Here is a 20346-nt window from a genome sequence, read left to right on the forward strand (position 1 = left end):
AAGGAAAAAAGAAAGGCAACCAGAAACTTTGGCAGGGGATGAAGGGTGGTAAAAACAAAGTATGATCCCAAAGTAAATTAGGTTAAAATGATTTCTTTGCTTTCACATACTCTCTAAAGTATATTCCTTACATATATAGATGATATACATATAGATCAATCTATGTATTCCAGAATAACTATAAAGAGATTAGGACCAGTGGGAGAGAGGTAAGAGAAAGGCTTTTATTTTATTGTAAAGCCAATTTTAGTATTTGGTTCTATAAAATATCGACATGAACAAACTTGATTTTTTTTTCAGGAAAGTAGTACATACACATATATATCACAACATGTTTCCTCTTCAAAATATTTTCCCAAAAATTATTAGATGATTTATAAACATGAATTTAGATTGTCAAAATGTAATTACTTATATTTACTACATTTTATAAATCTTTAGTCACAGCCTAACTCCAGAATGAGAGCACAGACTATCTTCTTGTAGAACAAATGGCCCACACTTCCCCAAGGGAACACATCCTTTTGAGAATAAATTGCATTTACCATGTTGCATGATTACATTTATTTTAGGACTACAGGCTAAAATCCATAAACCTTGTAATGATGTTTTTTTTTTCTCTTTTCCTTCCTAGGCTTATGGGAAAAGACTTATTTTCACAACTACTCTAAGTCATTAGAAACATTGTTAATTTACTACTATCTCAAGTCTCTTCATCTCTAATATATATTGATTTTCTGTCCTGAACACAGAAAGTGTGAATTTTTAATGCTTTAGCTGCAATAAGTTTTCTTTTGGATATTTTTTCTCCAAGAAAAATTGAATGAAAGAGGCAAGGCAACTGCTTGAACATAGATTAATAACTTTCTAGAAATGACTTCAAGGAGTGTACAAATTTTTAGGGAGGTAACATTATTAAAGGATATAAAGAAGTGAAAACATAAAGAAACATATGACCTAGAAATAAGACATACAAAGTGCTTCTCATTTATTACTGTTGGTTATAATCTCTTATCAGGACCTGAGCTCCATGAGCCATTAAAATTCAACTCATGGCCCATTATCAGTAAAAAGTAAATCTGAGAAATTTAGAGAAGTTTTTTTTTTCCCCCACACAAATTAAGCATGTGACTATCTGCTCTTATAGATCTTCTAAGGTGTGTATATATTTCCCAAATTGCCATTCAGAATGTTTTTAAAAATGGGCCTTAGATCTGTCCTTTGTTCACTTATTTATTTAATTTTGAGAGAGAATGTGCAAGAGCACAGGCACAGTAGGGTGGGGGAGGAGCTGAGGGAGAGAGAGACTCTTAAGCAGGCTGCATGGTGGGTATGGCTCTCTCTCAGGACCCTGAGATCATGACCTGAGCCTAAATCAAGAGTCTGATGCTTATCAGACTGAGCCACCAGGCACCCCAGGTCTTTTGGTGCTTCAGTCACCATGTGGCTCTCAGGTCTTCCCTGGATGACAAGAGGTTACTTTTCTTTACTATGTTAGCTCAAGGAGAAGAAAATCAAGGAAGTCAAAGCAGGTGAGCTTGTCTGAAACTGCTTCATTGTTATCTTTTTAATCCTGTGCCCTCACCTTCAATGGGAAGAAGGATGTCTGTCAACTCACAAAGCAATACTCATTGAGAAAGGCATGTAATTTATTTTTTAAAAATTGCTGTAAGGAAACAGACTGGCCCAAATGGAGCTGTAGTTCTTAAAAAATGGTCAGAAATTAATATTTATAACTTCAATATATTAACTAAAAAGGGTGTTCAATTATTTTATTAATTTGAAAGAATGAGAAGGAATATAATGATACAGTCTAATAGTTTATCATTTTTTTTTAAATTAACTTTATTTTTGTCTGTGAGAGAGAGAAAGTGTGCATACACAAGCACAAGGCGAGAGGGGCAGAGGGAGAAGCAGACTCCCTGCTGGGCTAGGAACCTGACACAGGAATCAGGACTCCATCTCAGGGTCCTGGGATCATGACCTGAGCTGAGCCTACTGAGCCACCCAGACACCATAGTTTATCATTCTTAAAACACCAAAAGAAGGATGAATGAACATTAGGTTCTTTTTCTAGCCATCACAGCCCTATTTTGTCAAATTAGCTTTAACCACATTATTTTAATCTCTTGCTTTTTCAGTGATAAAACGGGAAACTATTCCAATCATTCCTATTCATTTAATTTTAGGATTAACTATTGCAGTCTAAACTGATGTCGTGGCAAACCTCTGCACTACATATGATAACATACATTAAAACATATTTTGCCAAATGATATGGGTAATACATAATATATTTTTTTCAATTACATAGACACAAATTCATCAATTCTTTAGAACTCTTTACCAATAACAAATGTGGGAGGAGATACTTTGTCTTTAGTTGATATATATTAGATATAAATTATAGTATATATACATATGTGTCTATATATGAATTATCATCATTAAAATGCTGATTGCTATAAGATAAGAAAAAACACCATTCTAAGTCACTATTTCTGGAAATTAAGGATGCCCTATGATGATGTTCTTTTGCAAGAAAAAAAAATCCATCACTAAGGGTTTTCTGTTCTTAATTCTTGAGACATGAGATCATTTCCTCACTAAATACAAAACTAAAAATATAATCCTTGATAAAGGATGGCAGATCACAATTTAAAATCTAAATGGTCTCCAAATTGCCATGACGGATTTTAAGTTTTCCAATAACATAACAAAACTTGTTTTCATTTGCTAGATAGATTGTGGCCCTCTGTACTGTGCTCCTAAGTGACACTTCTGTATAGGGGTTAAGGGCATGGGTTTGGCAGTTAAAAGGACTTGGGTCATACACTAACTCTGCTATTTCCTAGGTAGGCATATGAATTTGGACAGAAATTGTGTGAATCAATATGAGGTTCCTAGGAACTGTAGAGGAAGATATCTAAGAGCATCTGTAGAAGGTAATGGAAGTGGTTAAAAAAAAACCTGATTCTTATATTACTGTGATCCTGGTACGCTGTTCTCTCCTTTATTTTTATGAAATCAGAGTAGTGGATTTTTAGCTATCTTAAATTTATTTCTAGTTTCAGGACCGGGTTTCCTTGATCAAACCAGTGGGTCCAAGCTAAGAAAGGTATTATATTTTCTGTCAAAATAACTTAAATAGAAAAGAAAAGTGGAAAGTGGGGGGGAGTAAGAGAGGAAAGAAGAAAGGATGCAAGTAAAATAGTAAAAAAGGTAGGAAGGAAGGAAAAAAGAAAGAAATATCTTTGGCCATTCGGCAACCCATATTCTGGTAATGTCACCAAGAAAACTCCTGTGCCTTTAGCAGTTAGGAACTTACACACTCTTCAAATTACTTTAGACAACTTAGAGCCGTTAAACTTACTAACATTTTTTGGTCATTAAGAAACTGATATCCCATCACATCTTAGTCCAGATGAAGATGGGCTGGACCGTTCCACTGAAGACATGAGGAAATGCTTTCATGGGAGCCATTCGTATGTATTCATTTATAAATCATTCTGCAAGAGTTAACTAGGCCTTTCTGGGGGGGATTTGATATCAAGAATTCTGTAATACACAGGCTTCCTATGGGTTCTGGCTTCAGATTTCCTTTGCTTAGAATTGAAATAATCATTTTCCTTCAACATATTATACTCCTTGAAATGCTAGAGACCCTCAAAGGCTACTGTTGAGTTCTTTTTCCAGTTAACCTGTTTTAAATTTTTAAATATTTTGTCTTCACTCTTAGGAAAAAAAAAAGATTAGTAAACAAAACTCAGTGAAGACATCATTATGCTCTTCAAAATTACTAAATTTTATAATTTTTTTAAAAAAATTACTTATTTATTTTAGAGACAGAGAAGGAGAGAGAGTGTGTGTGGGAAGGGCAGAGGAAGAATCTCAAGCAGACTTCCTGCTGAGCATGGAGACTGACATAGCTTTTGAGCCCACAGACCCTGAGATTATGACCTGAGCCAAAATCAAAAGTCAGACACTTAACCAACTGAGCCACCCAGGCTCCCCTAAATTTTATAATTTGTAAAGCAATAGAAGATAAAGGGACAGGGAGTTTATTTTAACAAGAGACAAAGGGACAGGGAGTTCATTTTAACAAGAGACTAATAATAAACATCAAAATAAAAACTGATGATATTTAAAGGATAAATATCTTTACTATATAATCAATACATAAAAACTGTTATGATAAACACTAAGACTCCAAACAAAATAATAAGCAAATGTAAATCTATACCAAAAGACAATCCTTCCAAAAAGGATATACAAATGGAAAATAGCTAATGAACATATGAAAAGTCCAACTCTGTCAAGATAAGAAATGCAATTCAAAACAAAAATGACATTTTTTCTCCTATCGGACTGACAAAGGTGAGAACAGATAATACTCAGGGTCAGGAAGAGTGCAGTAAAATAGACTCTGCTGTACATTTCTGGAAAGATAATTCAGTAAAATAATGTTGGATAGGTAATTCCCAATTATATACTAAAAACCTTAATATTTTTCATATTATTTCATTATACTGAGATATTTCTTCTAAGGGACAAAATCACAGATAAAGATGAGAGTATTTTTATGAAGATGATTATATGGAATTATCATAAAAACAAGGAAATCACTAATATATGATATATAACAACCCATAATATATGTTATGTATTATTATATAGTATGATAAACAAGAGTGTAAAAGCTTAAATGAATATCTATATGAATTTAAAATTGTTTGATATAATGTTAAAAGAGTTGAAGACCTATTTGAAATGTAGAAGAATCTGACATGTTTCTTTTTTTTTAAGATTTTATATTTATTTGACAGAAAAAGACATAGTGAGAGAGGGAATACAAGCAGGGGGAGTAGCAGAGGGAGAAGCAGGCTTTCTGCTGAGCAGGGAGCCAGATGTAGGGCTCGATCCCAGGACCCAAGCCAAAGGCAGATGCTTAATGACTGAGCCACCCTGGTGCCACAGAATCTGGCATGTTTCAGTTGCACATACATGAAGGAAATATGCAGAAATAATAGCTTTCAGTTTGAAATTATGAGTGTATTTCTATTTTTAAACTGAAATTTTTATAATGCAAAAATATAAAACAGCAAATAAAGAAATAATAAAGGCCTATATATTTAGGGGAGAGAAAAATAAATTTCACTGTTCATATCTGAATCTCCAGGACACAGAGAGCTTTTGGAAATTAGCTAAGTGCAACAATACATTATCTTTAGTTACAGCTTGTCCCAGTTATGCATTTTTCTGCTAAACACCGATTCTTCAATGATCACAATTTCTGGCATCTGTAATTTCATTCAGATTTCTTTTAACTTTCTTTAATTCCTTTGGTCATCTTTAGGCAAATTAAAAATATTAACTCCATTTTTATGTCAAATTCTCTACTTTCTGAATCAATGTTTGACTTTTAACATAGCATAATAGACATTAGATTCCATAAATTTGATTATTCAGAAGTTTGTTATACAGAATATACACAGAAATAAATAGCTAGACTGGAAATCAGTACCAAAACTGAAATGATACTATAATATAAACCTAAAACACAGCATTAGTTTTACAAAAAGTTTAACAGGTGGAGGCCAGAAGGGCTATGAGGAGACTCTCAATGAAGACAGGAAGGACAGTAAGGAAGTGATTTTTGAGAAGTGGGGAAAAAAGTATTTATAGTAAATTACTATCAGAACAATGAGCTTGACCTTTGGCTGCGATACTAGGAAGAGAGAAAATATACCTATCAACTTGTGGATCTGCTAAGTGGATTTCCAAGCAAAGAGCTGACTGTGTTATTTGCCACCTTTTAGCCACACATAGTATGATAATTATAAGAGAGGGATGAGCAAAAGAGAGATCCATTTAGTTTCTAAGAAGGACTTTCAGAGTTGGAAAATAAAGTTTTCACATTTACAGAATCTCCAACTGGCAAGAGGTTTTTCAAGTAAGACACTGTCTCAAGGAAAAGATCAAATTCAGAATGCTGTTTGCAAGTTGAGATCAAAGCAAAGATGTTGCTCTAAGACCCATTGTTAAGACCTCAGAAAGATTTCAGAGACACTCTTAGCTATATAAAATATCTAACAATCTTAAAGGTGTCGCTTGGCATCTTAATTCTCATCTCATGTTAGAGCGAACAGCCTTTCTTCAGAAGATTTGTGGGTATGTGTTTTGTCTAAAGGGATGGGGTTATAATTTGATACATAGAAATTCTACAAAATTGTTTAAAGAGTTGTAGCAGCCTGGAACAAAAGGGAAAAAAAATCGTTCAATCACTAACTTAGAACACCTTGCTCTATTTTAAATGGCTTGCTATTCTATCACTAGTCTATACAATTTAATATCATTTCAAATTCAAAACGAGAAAAATATTATAGCTAACTTTTATTGACACTTTTTAAATACCAAGCATTGTGTTAAGGACATTTTACAGGATATTCCATTTATTCCTCCCAACAAAACTTTTTGTCTTTTGAGTTTTTAAACTGTTCGAACATTTTGATCCACATCTAGATTTTTATTCCAAGATCTTTATTAGAAACAGAAATGACATATTGATAAGTTTATACTTAGAGTAACATTATTTATACACATAAAATCACGGAGGACCCTCAAAGTCTAATGAGAGAGAACAGTTAAATTAAGAATCTTTCATATAATGACTTATAACTAATTAATTGAAGCTTATGAGATAATATAATTATTCTCTTATTTTTAAAGTAGTAAAACCAAAAATTGGTGAGGTCATGCTTGTCTAAAAATTTTTTTTAAATGGCAGATACAAGATTTCAGTCCTGATATTATGACTTTGGAAGACCCACTCCCAATACTGTACTATTTTCCCTATATTGGATCATATTACAATTTATATAAGAAAGTGAATGGTCCTATCATATCTTGCATATTGAAAAACTTCACCCTGCAACAAAACACAAAGTACTTTTTACATGATTTACAGGGCTATATACCCTCAGAGAGGACATGGACTCATTTCTGGGCATGCACCCAGAGAAGAAAGCTACGGGTTTCTCACTCATCCTTAGCCAGACAGTGGATCCCTTGGTCCAGCTGTCACAACATTGTCTGTTTCAGTCCCAGTGAGCTTTATCTAGGTTCCAGATGACTGGGACAGTAGGTCGGAAGAGGGCATCTTTTATGTGAAGGAGGCCTTTGTGAAACCTGAGAAGGCTTGCTGGTTTGTGTTGAATAAGGCAGAGTTTTAGCTGCACTAGCTTATATATATATTCCTTTACCATAAAATTGCTTTATAATTTTAAATAAATGCTTATAGGCTTTTCCTTTGTCAAAAATAGAAGAGAAAAAATGATGAAACTAAAAAAAATCTACATTAATGAAGAGCTATAGCTGAGATGGGAGGCACATACAAAAGTAAAAAATTCTAAGTTATGGTTCCCATAGCAACTGCAACACAGTTGGATTTCACTTTTATGTTAAGTAAGTTTAACTTGAGTGGAGATGCAAAATACTTTCTCTGAAGCAAAAAGAGAATTATGGAAAATATACAGACTACGGTCTAGATTCTTCCAGCTTTCAAAAGTATCAAATATTAATCCCAATATATGTAAATATTTTAACATCAGAGCTACATACTCATTTGTATTGATTTTAAACTATATTTATTCAATTTATAAAATATGATTATTTAAAATGGGGAAGATTCCCAACAAAATATGTTAAATCAAAGGACACAATCTTATAGTTTGGAAATATAGGGGCATAGTTCTGTTTTTAATTAAAAGAAATACTTACTGGAAGTGTAGTTTATGAAAATGCAATCTGATTATGTTCACCGTCAAGTGTTTTAAACTTGACATTTTCAGTTACTGTAAATGTAATCTGAAACTAGGAAAACAACCTAATAGTACTCTAAGGAGAGGATATACATATAAATTTTTGAGACATTTGTAGTTTGCATCATTACTCCAATTTTTCTTTTTTTAAAGAAGCAGGAAAGGTACTTACTCCTGTTATGTAACGAGGTCTATATTGAATAGTTCCAAATAAACCAAGAATGACGATAATAATATGTACAAAATTTGCCAGGATAGGTGCCCACTGATATCCAAGGAAGTCAAATATTTGCCTCTCCAGCACACAAACCTAGAATAGCAAAACAGGATATATAAACATAAGCACAGTGGTGAGAGAGAGAGAGAGAAAGGATCATATTACATTCTAATTAGCAAGTATAATTGTGTTATTCTATCTTGCATTTATCTTTAACAGTGAGACTGACATTTTCAGGTATATTTCAAAGAAACACTATGGAAGCTGTAGATCCACAGATAGCTACAATCCTTTTAACGAAGATTTTGTGGAGGTATCAAGCCATATTCACAGGATATCATCTGTGCAGTTGAAGGATAAATTATATCGTCATATGCACTAACTCTTGGATTCATCAACCAGCAAGTTTGCAAAGTCCACACAAAGGGTTTACTGTTAGGATCTGCCCAAATGTCATTATACAGGTTGGGAATAAAACAAAGGGGATTGACATAGAGCAAAAATAACTCATCGCCAAGTCAACTGACCTGAATTCTGGACTTAGATCTGACTCCAAACAGCTGTAGTCCCCTAGCTAAGTCTAGCTCTTGTCTGGGATTCTGATGACTCACTTGTAAAATGCGTGATTTTGACTATTGTTTAGGGTTCTACTACCCCAAATTGATCTGGATTATAAATTAAACATGACTTTCTTTTTTCTGTCATACCCAGTTACCTATATAACTGGCAAAAGGGTAAAAAAAGGACATTAAAATAATGGGGAACAAATATAAAAATAAAGCATCACTGTTATAAAAGCAAGAAACTTAGGTCATTTCAAATGATCTTACATTAATCTGTGCTTACAACTTTACAGTTAACACACAGGTACAAATCTAAGGAGTAAGAGAAGAAAAACAAAACCAACCAGCCAGCCAACCAACCAACCAACCAACTAGACAAAAGCTGCCAAAGTCAAGAAGTGCCATTTGATATTGAGAAGGAAAACCTCCATAGCTATCAAGTCTCTCATCAGATCTAACAAAGCAAAAGAGGAATGGTGAGTTAAACTCAGCTTCGTCCTTTGTGTCTTCCCTCAGGTGGAAAGATAATCAACTGTTTGGAGTAAAACATTATGAAAGGACCTGATGGACCTGATGATCTTCCGCACAGAGATTCAACAATTCTTTTTGTTGTTGTTGTTTTTCTCCAAGCCAGGCTTTAAAGAAAAGGATTTTAAAAACCCTCAGTTACTAACATCAGTGTGCTTTAATGATTTTCCTTGTCAGGATACTAACTCTCAAATTAGTGTGCTTTTAAATTAAATACCTGTAGCACACTTTGAAGATTCCTTGAATGAGCATTATTCCCACTGCATTTCTTTAGCTGCGCAGCATACATTTCCACCAGGCATTGAAAAAGAAAATAAATTCATGACAACTGTTTGCATAACACTTCTGTTTCCTAAGGCATGCTGGGTACCATACAAGGGCTGTAATGGTAATCCAGACTTGTCAAATCTTCATTTTCACTTAGTCTTGGCAGTGATTAAAAAAGAGAGAATGTAATCTGTTCTACCTTGCATATTCTAAATTCACAATACCCACCAGAGTTGCAAAACTGGAATGTAAATAACATTGCCTATGACTGCAGATTCATAAACCTTGAACTGCCTTCTGATGAAACATTCCTTCAATGCTATCATGCACTCAACCCTGCATATAAAGGAGACCCATTTGTGGTGTTGGGAAGTATTATGTATGCCTTGTTTTTGAATCCATTAATGGTACAAAAAAATAAGTGGTTGTTCTCAGAGTCCCATTGCTAATCATCTGTATAAAAGCTCACTCCAACATAGAACTCTCCATCTTGATCCTATGAATAAACAGTAAGTAGGAATGTAAACAGCAGCAAGAGGAATCTAAACTCTATAAATTTTGAGCGTCATAACTGTGGGGACCCAGCAGGGTAAAAGTATAGAGGATGAAACGCATTAGTCAAACAGTGGGAAATCTCTCAATAAATGCACCAGTTATGGAAGAAAATAGCAGCACCATCGTTAATTATAAAAAATATATAGATGATAATATACTTGCAAAGCCTGCGTGGCTAAATGAAGTTACATCAACATGTATTAGTCTTTTTTTTTTTAAATGACAGAATTAATACTTTCATCAAACATTACTTACAATGTTATATAGACTGAATGAATTAATGTGCAATTCTTCACATAATATTTCTGCTTTTACCTTTGATTGGCCCTATTAGCTATCATAAGTAGCTTTATCACAGGTTCTGTAATTTAGAGCTGGGGTTGAAGAAGGGAAGATTTTTCTGAAAAATTCAGAGTATAACAGGAATGACAAATATGGAAGTAGTTGCAGTCTTTTCTAACTGAAAGAATATTAACTGTGGAATTACTGAAAGGGTGATGGGCATGGAGGCAAAAGAAGAAATATTAGTTAAAACACTCAGTATGTGATGGGCATTCTGGTTATCCCCAGTCATGTATTACCTCACTGATTCTGCACAAACCCCAGAGAGGTCAATATTGTCTTATTTTTCAGATTAAGAAGTCTAACATAGCGTGTGGCTAAGTGATTCTCTGGATGTCTTAGAAGTGATAAATGCTAAACAATCAAACACAAACAAAACCCCAAAACACAGGGCTCTGTGAACGGTCCCTTAGCTGTGTCCCTATGTTGCAGACTTGTCCAAAACCAAAATACAAACCAAACCCAGTCCAGAACCAAAAAGCTTTTGCAGTTTATGCTATAGGCCTAAGCTGGTTACAGGGTACATGCTATGTTTTTACCTTATTATTTACTGTGAAATAATGTAGAGAATTTCTTTAATCATACTTGTCAAGGCAAAGCTCCTTTTTGGTTTTATTTTATTTTCTTATTTGCCTCCTTCAACTCATGTTCTGCCTTTTGTTGGAGGCCACGGCACGGATGGAGTTGAGGACCAAACCAGGCCCTGACTTGTGTCTCCTTTAAAGTCCGGACACCTTGACAAGGGGTTAAGGATGGGAAAGTTGAGCAACACTGAAAGGGTCTGTGCTACGTGTCGTGCGCTCGCCTACGTGACTTCCCACACGCTCTCCCTACAGAAGGGAATAATGTGGTCAGGGTCATGAATTCTTAGTTAGTCCTTGTTGTTCTGTACCTCCCATAACCCACTCCCTGGTTGATTGTCTTGCTAATGGCATTAGCGGAGACTACCTGGCATCACGAGGTTTGCTTGTAGTTAATGTAAACTTGTTATAGCAACTTGTGGTCATCTGACTAGGTACTGATGTATTACTCCTATTGTGGTCTGCCTTATAAATGCTTGTAAGATGTGGAATAAAATCGTCACTGTTGGACATCCTCCTCAGTGTCCCTCCTGCCTCCATCTCTTTGTCTCTTCATTTCTTTTCACCATCCTCTTACCTTCACGTTTCCTGGTTGATTTGTCGCGCCGGCTGCAACAGCCTTTAATCTCCTTTCTCCTGTTGGGCCTCCTTTCTCCTATTGTGCTTTATGTCTTTTCCATACGTGTCATACAAATATATGAATATGGCCTTGAGAAACATATACAGATCTTCCTTGACTTACAATGGGGTTATGTCCTGATAAACCCATCATGGGTTGGAAAGATCATAAGTCAAAAAGGCACTTAATACACTTCATGTCTCAGACATCCTGAGTCTCAGACACCCTGAGGTCTTCCTTGTAGCTTGAATGTGCTCGGAACACTTACATTAGTGAACAGCAGGGAAACACCACCATCTTACACAAAGTTATTTTACAATAAAGTGTTGGATATTTCATGTAATCTATTGAATACTGTATGCACAGTTAAAAACAAAATGGCTGTATGGGTACAGAATGTAAGGGTACTGATTGTTTACCCCTGTGACCCTGTAATTACTTGGGAGCTGTGGCACCCTGCCTCTTGCCCAGTATAATTACAGAGGCTCGCACTGTATGTAACTAGTCTGGGGGAAGAACCGAACTCACAATTTGAAGTAATTTTCTAGTGAATACATATTGCTTTCACACCACCGTGAAGTAAAAATATCGTAAGTCAAACTTTCCCAAGTTGGAGATTGTGTGTATTGCTGTTTCTATGTGTCTTTTTCAGGTGAAAGGTCTTATGGAATAAGTCTCTTTCATGCTTGTCTGTTTAGCTCTATATAAATTTAAATCTTTGTGCTTGGGTTCTAAATAGTAGTCTATCATTAATGCATAACTTGGTGCTTTCCACAAGGAATTCTATTCTTTTACAAGACTATTATTTATGAAGTTTCTGTTTGTTAATATAGAGGCTAATCTTTACTATTTATTATTTCTGCATCTATGGAGATAATCACTTCATTCTCTTCTATCCTTAGTGTAATTGTTTATATTGATAGTTTTTGCCATGTTAATTATCCTTTTCTTCCTGGGAAAAATCCCTACTTGAAATTTAATATTATTTTTACCACAGTTTCAGTTTGGGTTAAATAAAATTTTATTTGGAAGTCTTGTATGGATTAACTGACCCAGAACTTAATTATCATTCTCTCTTTTTCTCTATCTCTGTTAAAGAGGTTGCAACAGCCTTAAAACACAAGGTACAATGTTCACATAAGCACTTAACAAACTTTGAAGAAACCATCAGTCCTATTCCCTTTCTCCAAAAGTAACCTGTGTCAATTTGTGGAAGCATTGTTAAGTATTTAGCTTTTCAGGAAAATATTGTATGTGCTTGCCAGCTCGTAGGCCGTTATCTGTCATCTATATGTGTGTGAAATTTTTTCACACAATTTTATTTACATAAATAGGATTGCAATGTACATGTGGCTTTTTACCTTGCACTTTGTGTTTGTGGATGTTTCCCTACATAACTACAACCTACGTGTAGAGATCTACCTCATTATATCCTCACTTAAGTATTCTAACAGATATTCATTTGGTTGTCAATTTTTGGTTGTAACACACTTGAGTGCATTACAAAACCTTGTACATGTGTATTGGTACATCCATAGGCTAAATCCCCAGAAGGGAAAATGCTGAACATGCTGAAAATTCTGATAGCAAAATCGCAAATATTATAAAAAGTTATTAATTCTCTTTGATATACACATATAAACTGTTTAAACATGAAAATGATTCCTCTTTTGCACTTTAGTAAACATGAATTTTAGTAATCACTGTTCAACTGCAAAAGTTTTCATACACTAGAAAAGTTCAACTTCAACTGGAAAAGGTTTTCAAAAACCTTTCTTTTTTTTTTTTTCAAAAACCTTTCTTATAAGTACATTAAGTAGAATTCATCTCACTAACAATGACAACAAATATTCAAAAAAAAATCTGTGAAATACCTTTAGGATTAATGTATTTATTGACTTTTCAAACTAGAAGAGACTCACTCAACACTCCTCATGTACTGCTGAGAAAACTGGACCCAATTAAGTAAATAATTTGCTAAGTAAGTTTGACCCCTTATTAGGAGTATTCAGTCTGAAACGAGTGTGCTTCAACTGTTTGCATTGCAAATTGAGAGTCACTCATATTTCCTAGGTAGCTATCGCCATTTAACTTTATTAACAAGGCAATTACATGTGCACAAACACTTTAAAATATATTTTTAAAAAGTCATAACGGGACGTTTATAGCTAGTTGTTTTCAACGGGTGGGACTCAGAATTGGTTTCCTTGAGACCCTGCATTCTGCTAATAACTGCTAAGATTTCTTAATAAATTTTCTCCAAAATATTTCTATAATTTTATGTCCCTAAAATATAACTTGTAAGTTATTGCAATTGATACGCAATAAAACATATTATATACAGAATTTGAGAAAAAAAATTTGGCTTTTTTATACCGTTGTGGTAGAATATGGGTTCCTTGATTTAAAAAGAAATTTAAGTGTGTTATTAGAAGTTAGCAAAAACCAAATTATTTCCACTGCTAAATTATAGATTGAAGTTAAATTTTTCTGTGGACACATCTGTTCTTCCTGTAGCCTTTCCGATTTCACTGTCCTCACTCTCCATGAGGAACCCACACTTTCAGACTATCACCACACTCAGGTCCCTGGAGAGAGAAAAGATAGCCTCAGACTGGGATGCTAGGCAAGCAGAGCTCTCCAATTAAAAGCCCCTTTGCAGAGCAATCAGAGCTTCCAGACATGCCCCTCTCCTGGCTTCGTGGAGTTTCCTTGCAGTATGGCCCCCAAACGCCAGTCTCTGCTCCCGCCTCAAAGAAAGAAATCGAGACTGCCTCCTGCCCCCCAGCCAGGGTAGACGTCAACATCTCAGTACTTGCGTAAGGGAGAAAAAGAACAGCAAGAAGCAATTGAACATATTGATGAAATACAAAATAAAATAGACAGACTTAATGAACAAGCCAGTGAGGAGATTTTGAAAGTAGAACAGAAATACAACAAACTCCGCCAACTATTTTTTCAGAAGAGATTGGAATTGATTGCCAAAATCCCCAATTTTGGGGTAACAACATTTGTCAACCATCCACAAGTGTCTGCACTGCTTGGGAAGGAGGATGAAGAGGCGCTGCATTATTTGACAAAAGTTGAAGTGACAGAATTTGACGATATTAAATCAGGTTACAAAATAGATTTTTATTTTGATGAAAATGCTTACTTCGAAAATAAAGTTCTCTTCAAAGAATTTCATCTGAATGAGAGTGGTGATCCATCTCCAAAGTCCACTGAAATCAAATGGAAATCTGGAAAGGATTTGACGAAACGTTCAAGTCAAACACAGAATAAAGCCAGTGGGAAGAGACAGCATGAGGAACCAAAGAGCTTCTTCACCTGGTTTACTGACCATTCTGATGCAGGCGTAGATGAGTTAGGAGAGGTCATCAAAGATGATATTTGGCCAAATCCATTAGAGTACTACTTGGTTCCCGATATGGATGACGAAGAAGGGGAAGGAGAGGAAGATGATGATGATGATGAAGAAGAAGAGGAAAAACTGGAAGATATAGATGAAGAAGGAGATGAGGAGGAAGTCAAAGAAGATGAAGATAATGATGAGGGGGAGGAAGGAGAGGAGGATGAAGGAGAAGATGACTAACGGAACACTGATGGATCCCAAACTTCCTTTTTAAATTTTCTTCAGTCCCTGTGAGCAAGTTGCCCTCGTTTTTTTTTGTTTGTTTGTTTGTTTTGTTTTGTTTTTTTTCTTTTTTTTTTTCTCCTCTCATGCTCATTTGCCCTGTTTTTTGAAGTCTCCTTTTTCTCTCCCTTAATACCATGGTTCTCAGCTTATTTTGGGGGGAAATACCTTGAGCAGAATACAGTGGGAAAAGAATCTTTACCCCTTTTTGTTCCATTTTGGTCCCTTCCTGTCTCAACGAAAACAAAAACTTTATGAAATCAACACCACCATGCTCTGCGGGAAAAAAGAAAAACCTTCTGCTCCCTTAGCTCTCCTGGAAGCTGGAAGACACTAGCTGGAGGACACTAGCTGGAGGCCCCAGTGTAGTAGTGCATAGAATTCTAGCTTTTTTCCTCCTTTCTCTGTATATCAGGCACAGAGAATACACTGTATCTCTATGTGAATATGGACAATTAGAATTTACCAACATGTACCTGTCTACTTTCTCTTGTTTTAAAAAAAGGAAAAAAAAAAAAACCTTTAAAAAATGGGGTTATAGAAGGTAAGCAAAGGGTGGGTTTGAGATGTTTGGGTGGGTTAAGTAAGCATTTTGCCAACATGGCTTCTCATTTGGCATGTTTAATTGTGATACATAACGGGCATCCTTTCAGTTTAAGATGACATTTTTAAAATAAAACTGTCTCCTAATGATGACTTGAGCCCTGCCACTCAAAGGACAAATCAGCAGAACCTGTAGGATCTCATTTGGAATTGACATTCTCTACTGTAATTTTGTTCCTGTTTACTTTTAAATTTTCTTTTTGTTTCACTGGATAAGAAAGATGATGCTTGGTTTTAAATGTTAGACATGTACAAGCTACTTTGTTACAATAAAACTAAATGTTTAAAAAAAAATAGTCCCTTTGGAGAGGAAGCAAGATGATGGAGGAGTAGCAGATTGAAATATTATTAGGTCCCAGGAGTTCAGCTAGATAGTTATCAAACCATTACAAACACCTACAAACTCAACAGGAGATAGAAGAAAAAATAGCAACAATTCTAGAAATAGAAAATTAACCACATTCTGGAAGGTAGGATGTGTGGAGAAGTGAATCTGAAGTGAAGGGAAGATAGACCCCAGGGGGAGGGGACAGCTCCCAGCAAGCGGTGGAGCATCCCTCACAGGGACAGTGTGGTCTCAGGACTTGTGGGGGTCACAGAAAGGCCAGGGGTGTCTGAGTGTAGCAGAGCTGCCAGGTATTGGAGCAGGGAAGCCAGCTGCAAAGACAGAGCCAAAGAGTAGGCTCTCAGTTCAGGGTTACCTTAAACCATGATCCAATGCAGAGTTGGGCCACTGCTCTTTGAGTAGGGACCCCACACATGGCAGATCAGAGAGACACCCCCCTCCTTCCTCCTCCAGGAGGAACGGTGAAGGAACACACTGCAGGAATCTCCTGGGTTTGGAGACTCCAAATGGGGCTGTGTGCCAGAGATAAAAATGCTCAGTCACGGGCTGGGTGAGCATGGAGTGTGGCCAGAAACCAGGGAGACAGGAGGGATTGACTGCTTTTCTCTGAGGGTACGCTGGGGAGTGGGGAACCGAGCTATCAGCTCCAACAGGGCCGGAGATTGGGAGGCCACTATTTTCATTCCCATCCTCCAGAGCTCTATGTAAAGCATTCAGGTAACAAAAGTTCCTGAGAGCAAACCAGAGCAGATTACTTAGCCTTCCCCATGGCAAGGGCGGTGCAATTCTGCATCGGGAAAATACACTTAGAATCACTGCAACAGGCCCCTACCCCAGAAGATCAGCAAGAACAAGGAGCCAAGACCAAGTTCACCAATCAAGGAGAATTTTGAAACTCCAGAGCTAGGGGAAAGAAATACATAGTATTCATAGCTATTTCCACATGATCCTTTAGTCTTACAAAGTTAATTTTTTTTAATTTTATTTTTTCTTATTCTTTTTTTAAATGTTTCCTCTTTTCTATTTTAACACTTTTTAGCTATTTTATCTTAAAATACCTTTTAAAAATATTTAAAAATTTTCATTGGTATCATCATATTTTAATCCTTTATTGTACTTAACATTATTTTTTGTATACATATAGTATTTTTTTCATTAAAATTTTGGGATACACTTTCTTTTGATAGACCAAAATATATCCCAAATCTAGTACATGGCTTTGTTCTAGTCTCCAGCCTGATAATATTCTCTCCTCTTTTTTTTTTTTCTTCTTTTTCCAACCAACTTACCTTATCAATTCCTTTCTTAGAATCTTTTTAAATTTTCGTCTTTACAATCACATTCCATCCCTTCATTGTGTTTACCCTTATTTTTGTATGTATATGTTTTTCTTTCTTTAAAATTTTGGGAAGTAGTTTCTCCTAAGAGACCAGAATACACTCAAAATCAAGTGTGTGGCTCAGTTCTAATCACTAGTCTAATAGATGTGTGTGTGTGTGTGTGTGTGTGTGTGTATTTTTTTTCTCCCTTTTCTCCCCCTCCCCACCCCTGGAGTTGGATCTCCTCTGATTTGGTTAGCATATATTTTCCTGGGGACTTTGCCACCCTTTTAGTATTTTATTCTCTAATTCATATATTCTTTTTTTTTTTAAGATTTTATTTATTTATTTGACAGAGAGAGATCACAAGTAGGCAGAGAGGCAGGCAGAGAGAGAGGGGGAATCAGGCTCCCTTCTGAGCAGAGAGTCCAATGTGGGACTTGATCCCAGGACCCTGAGATCATGACCTGAGCTGAAGGCATTGAACCACCCAGGTGCCCCAGCTCATTCATATACTCTAATCTGGATAAAATGACAAGGCAGAAAAACCAATCACACACACACACACACACACACACACACACACACACACACAAAATACGAACAAGAAGCAGTACCAATGTCCAGGGACCCAGGGACCTAAACAATATGGGTATTGCTAATATATCAGAACTAGAATTCAGAATGATGATTATCAATAAGCTTGTTGGCTCAAAAAGGGCATTTCTGGAGAAATAAAAATCCCCTTCTGGAGGAAAAAAAAAAAAGAACTAAAATCTAACCAAGCTGAAATCAAAAAAGTTATTAATGAGGTGCAATAAAAAATGAGGTGAACAGAGAATTAGTGATATAGAAGATCAAATGAAGGAGAATAAAGAAGCTGGGCAAAAGTGACAAACAACTACTGGACCACGAGGGGAGAATTTGAGAGATAAGTGATACCATGAGACAAACAATATTAGAATAATTGGGATTCCAGAAGAAGAAAAGAGAGAGGGGCAGAAGGTATATTGGCACAAATTATAGCAGAGAATATCCCTAATTTGGTGAAGAGAACAAGGATCAAAATCCAGGAGGCACAGAGAACCCCCTCAAAATCAATAAAAATAGGTCAAAACCCTGTCATCTAATAGTAAAATGTACAAGTCTTAGTGGCAAAGAGAAAATCCTAAAATCAGCTCAGGACAAGAAGTCTGTAACATACAATAGTAGAGATATTATATTGGGAGTAGACTTATCCACAGGGACATGGCAGGCCAGAAAGAACTGGCGTGATATATTCAGAGCACTAAATGAGAAAAATATGCAGCCAAGAATACTATATCCAGCTAGGTTTTCATTGAAAATAGAAGAAGAGGTAAAAAGCTTCCAGGACAAACAAAAACTAAAAGAATTTGCAAACACAAAAGCAGCCCTACAGAAAATATTGAAAGGGGTCCTCTAAGCAAAAAGAGAGCCGAAAAGTAACAGACCGGAAAGGAGCAGAGACAATATACAGTCACCTTAAGGCAATGCAATGTCACTAAATTCATATCTTTCAATAGTTACCCTGAATGTAAATGGGCTAAATGTCCCAATCAAAAGAAACAGGGTATCAGAATGGATTAAAAAAAATAAGACCGATCAAAATGCTGTCTATAAGAAACTAATTTTAGACCTACAGACACCTCCAGATTTAAAGTGAGGGGTGGAAAACAATTTACCATGCTAATGGACAGCAAAAGAAAGCTGGAGTGTCAATCCTTATATCAAATAAATTAGATTTTGAACCAAAGGCTATAAGAGATGAGGATGGACACTATACCATACTTTAAGGATCTGTCCAACAAGATCTAACAATTTTATATATATATATGACCCTAACATGGAAGCAGGAAACTATATAAATCAATTAATAACAAAATCAAAGAAACACATTGACAATAGTACAATAATAGTAGGGGACTTTAAACACCCCCCTCACTCAAACAGACAGATCAACCAAGTAAATGATCAACAAGGAAATAAAGGTCCACCCTGGACCAGATGGACATCACAGATATATTCAGAACATTCCATACCAAAGCAACAAAACACACACTCTTCTCTGGTGCACATGGAACATTCTCCAGAAGAGATCACATCCTGGGTCACAAATCAGGTTTCAACTAGTACCAAAAGATTGGGACCATTTCCAGCATATTTTCAAACCACAATCCTCCAAAGCTAGAACTCAATCCCAAGAGGAAAGTTTGAAAGAACTCAAATACATGGAGGCTAAAGAGCATCCTACTAAAGAATGAATGGATCAACCAGAAAATTAAAGAAGGATTTTAAAAATTCATGGAAACAAATGAAACTGAAAACACACCTGATCAAAATCTTTGAGACACAGCAAAGGCAATCTTGAAAGGAAAATATATAGTGATACAAGCCTCTCTCAAGAAACAAGAAAGGTCTCAAGTACACAACCTAACCCTACACCTAAACAAACTGGAGAAAGAACAGCAAAGAAAGCCTAAACCTGGCAGGAGAAGAAAAATCTTAAGGATCAGAGCAGAAATCAATAAAATAGAAACCCCCCCCCCCCCCCAAAAAAAAGTAGAACACATCAATGAAACTAGGAGCTGGTTCTTTGAAGGAATTAATAAGATTGATTAAACCCCTGTCCAGACTTATCAAAAAGAAAAGAGAAAGGACCTAAATAAATGAAATCATGAATGAAAGAGTAGAGATCACAACTAACAACAAAGAAATACAAGCAATTATAAGAACATATGATAAGCAACTATACACCAGCAAATTTGACAATCTGGAAGAAATGGATACATTTCTAGATATATAAAAACTACAAAACCTGAACCAGGAAGAAATAGAAAACCTGAACAGACCCTTAATCAGTAAGGAGATTGAAGCAGTCATCAAAAATCTCCCAACAAACAAGAGCCCAGGGTCAGGTGGCCTCAGGGAATT

The 20346-nt window shown here is 35.8% G+C and overlaps 1 protein-coding gene and 1 pseudogene across 4 annotated transcripts in view; one reads left to right on the forward strand and one right to left on the reverse strand.

Moving 5' to 3' along the window:
- NKAIN2 (sodium/potassium transporting ATPase interacting 2) overlaps positions 1–20346 on the reverse strand; it is a 1017271-nt gene that overhangs the window by 532571 nt on the left and 464354 nt on the right. For all 4 annotated transcript variants that reach the window (XM_059177667.1, XM_059177666.1, XM_059177668.1 and 1 more), the window contains one exon: positions 7993–8130. In XM_059177667.1, the coding sequence (XP_059033650.1) occupies positions 7993–8130 (138 nt within the window). The remainder of the gene's footprint in view (positions 1–7992; positions 8131–20346) is intronic.
- LOC131833838 (protein SET-like) lies at positions 14212–15084 on the forward strand (annotated as a pseudogene).

Source organism: Mustela lutreola, chromosome 6 (genome assembly GCF_030435805.1).
Source record: "Mustela lutreola isolate mMusLut2 chromosome 6, mMusLut2.pri, whole genome shotgun sequence".
Taxonomy (NCBI): Eukaryota; Metazoa; Chordata; class Mammalia; order Carnivora; family Mustelidae; genus Mustela; species Mustela lutreola.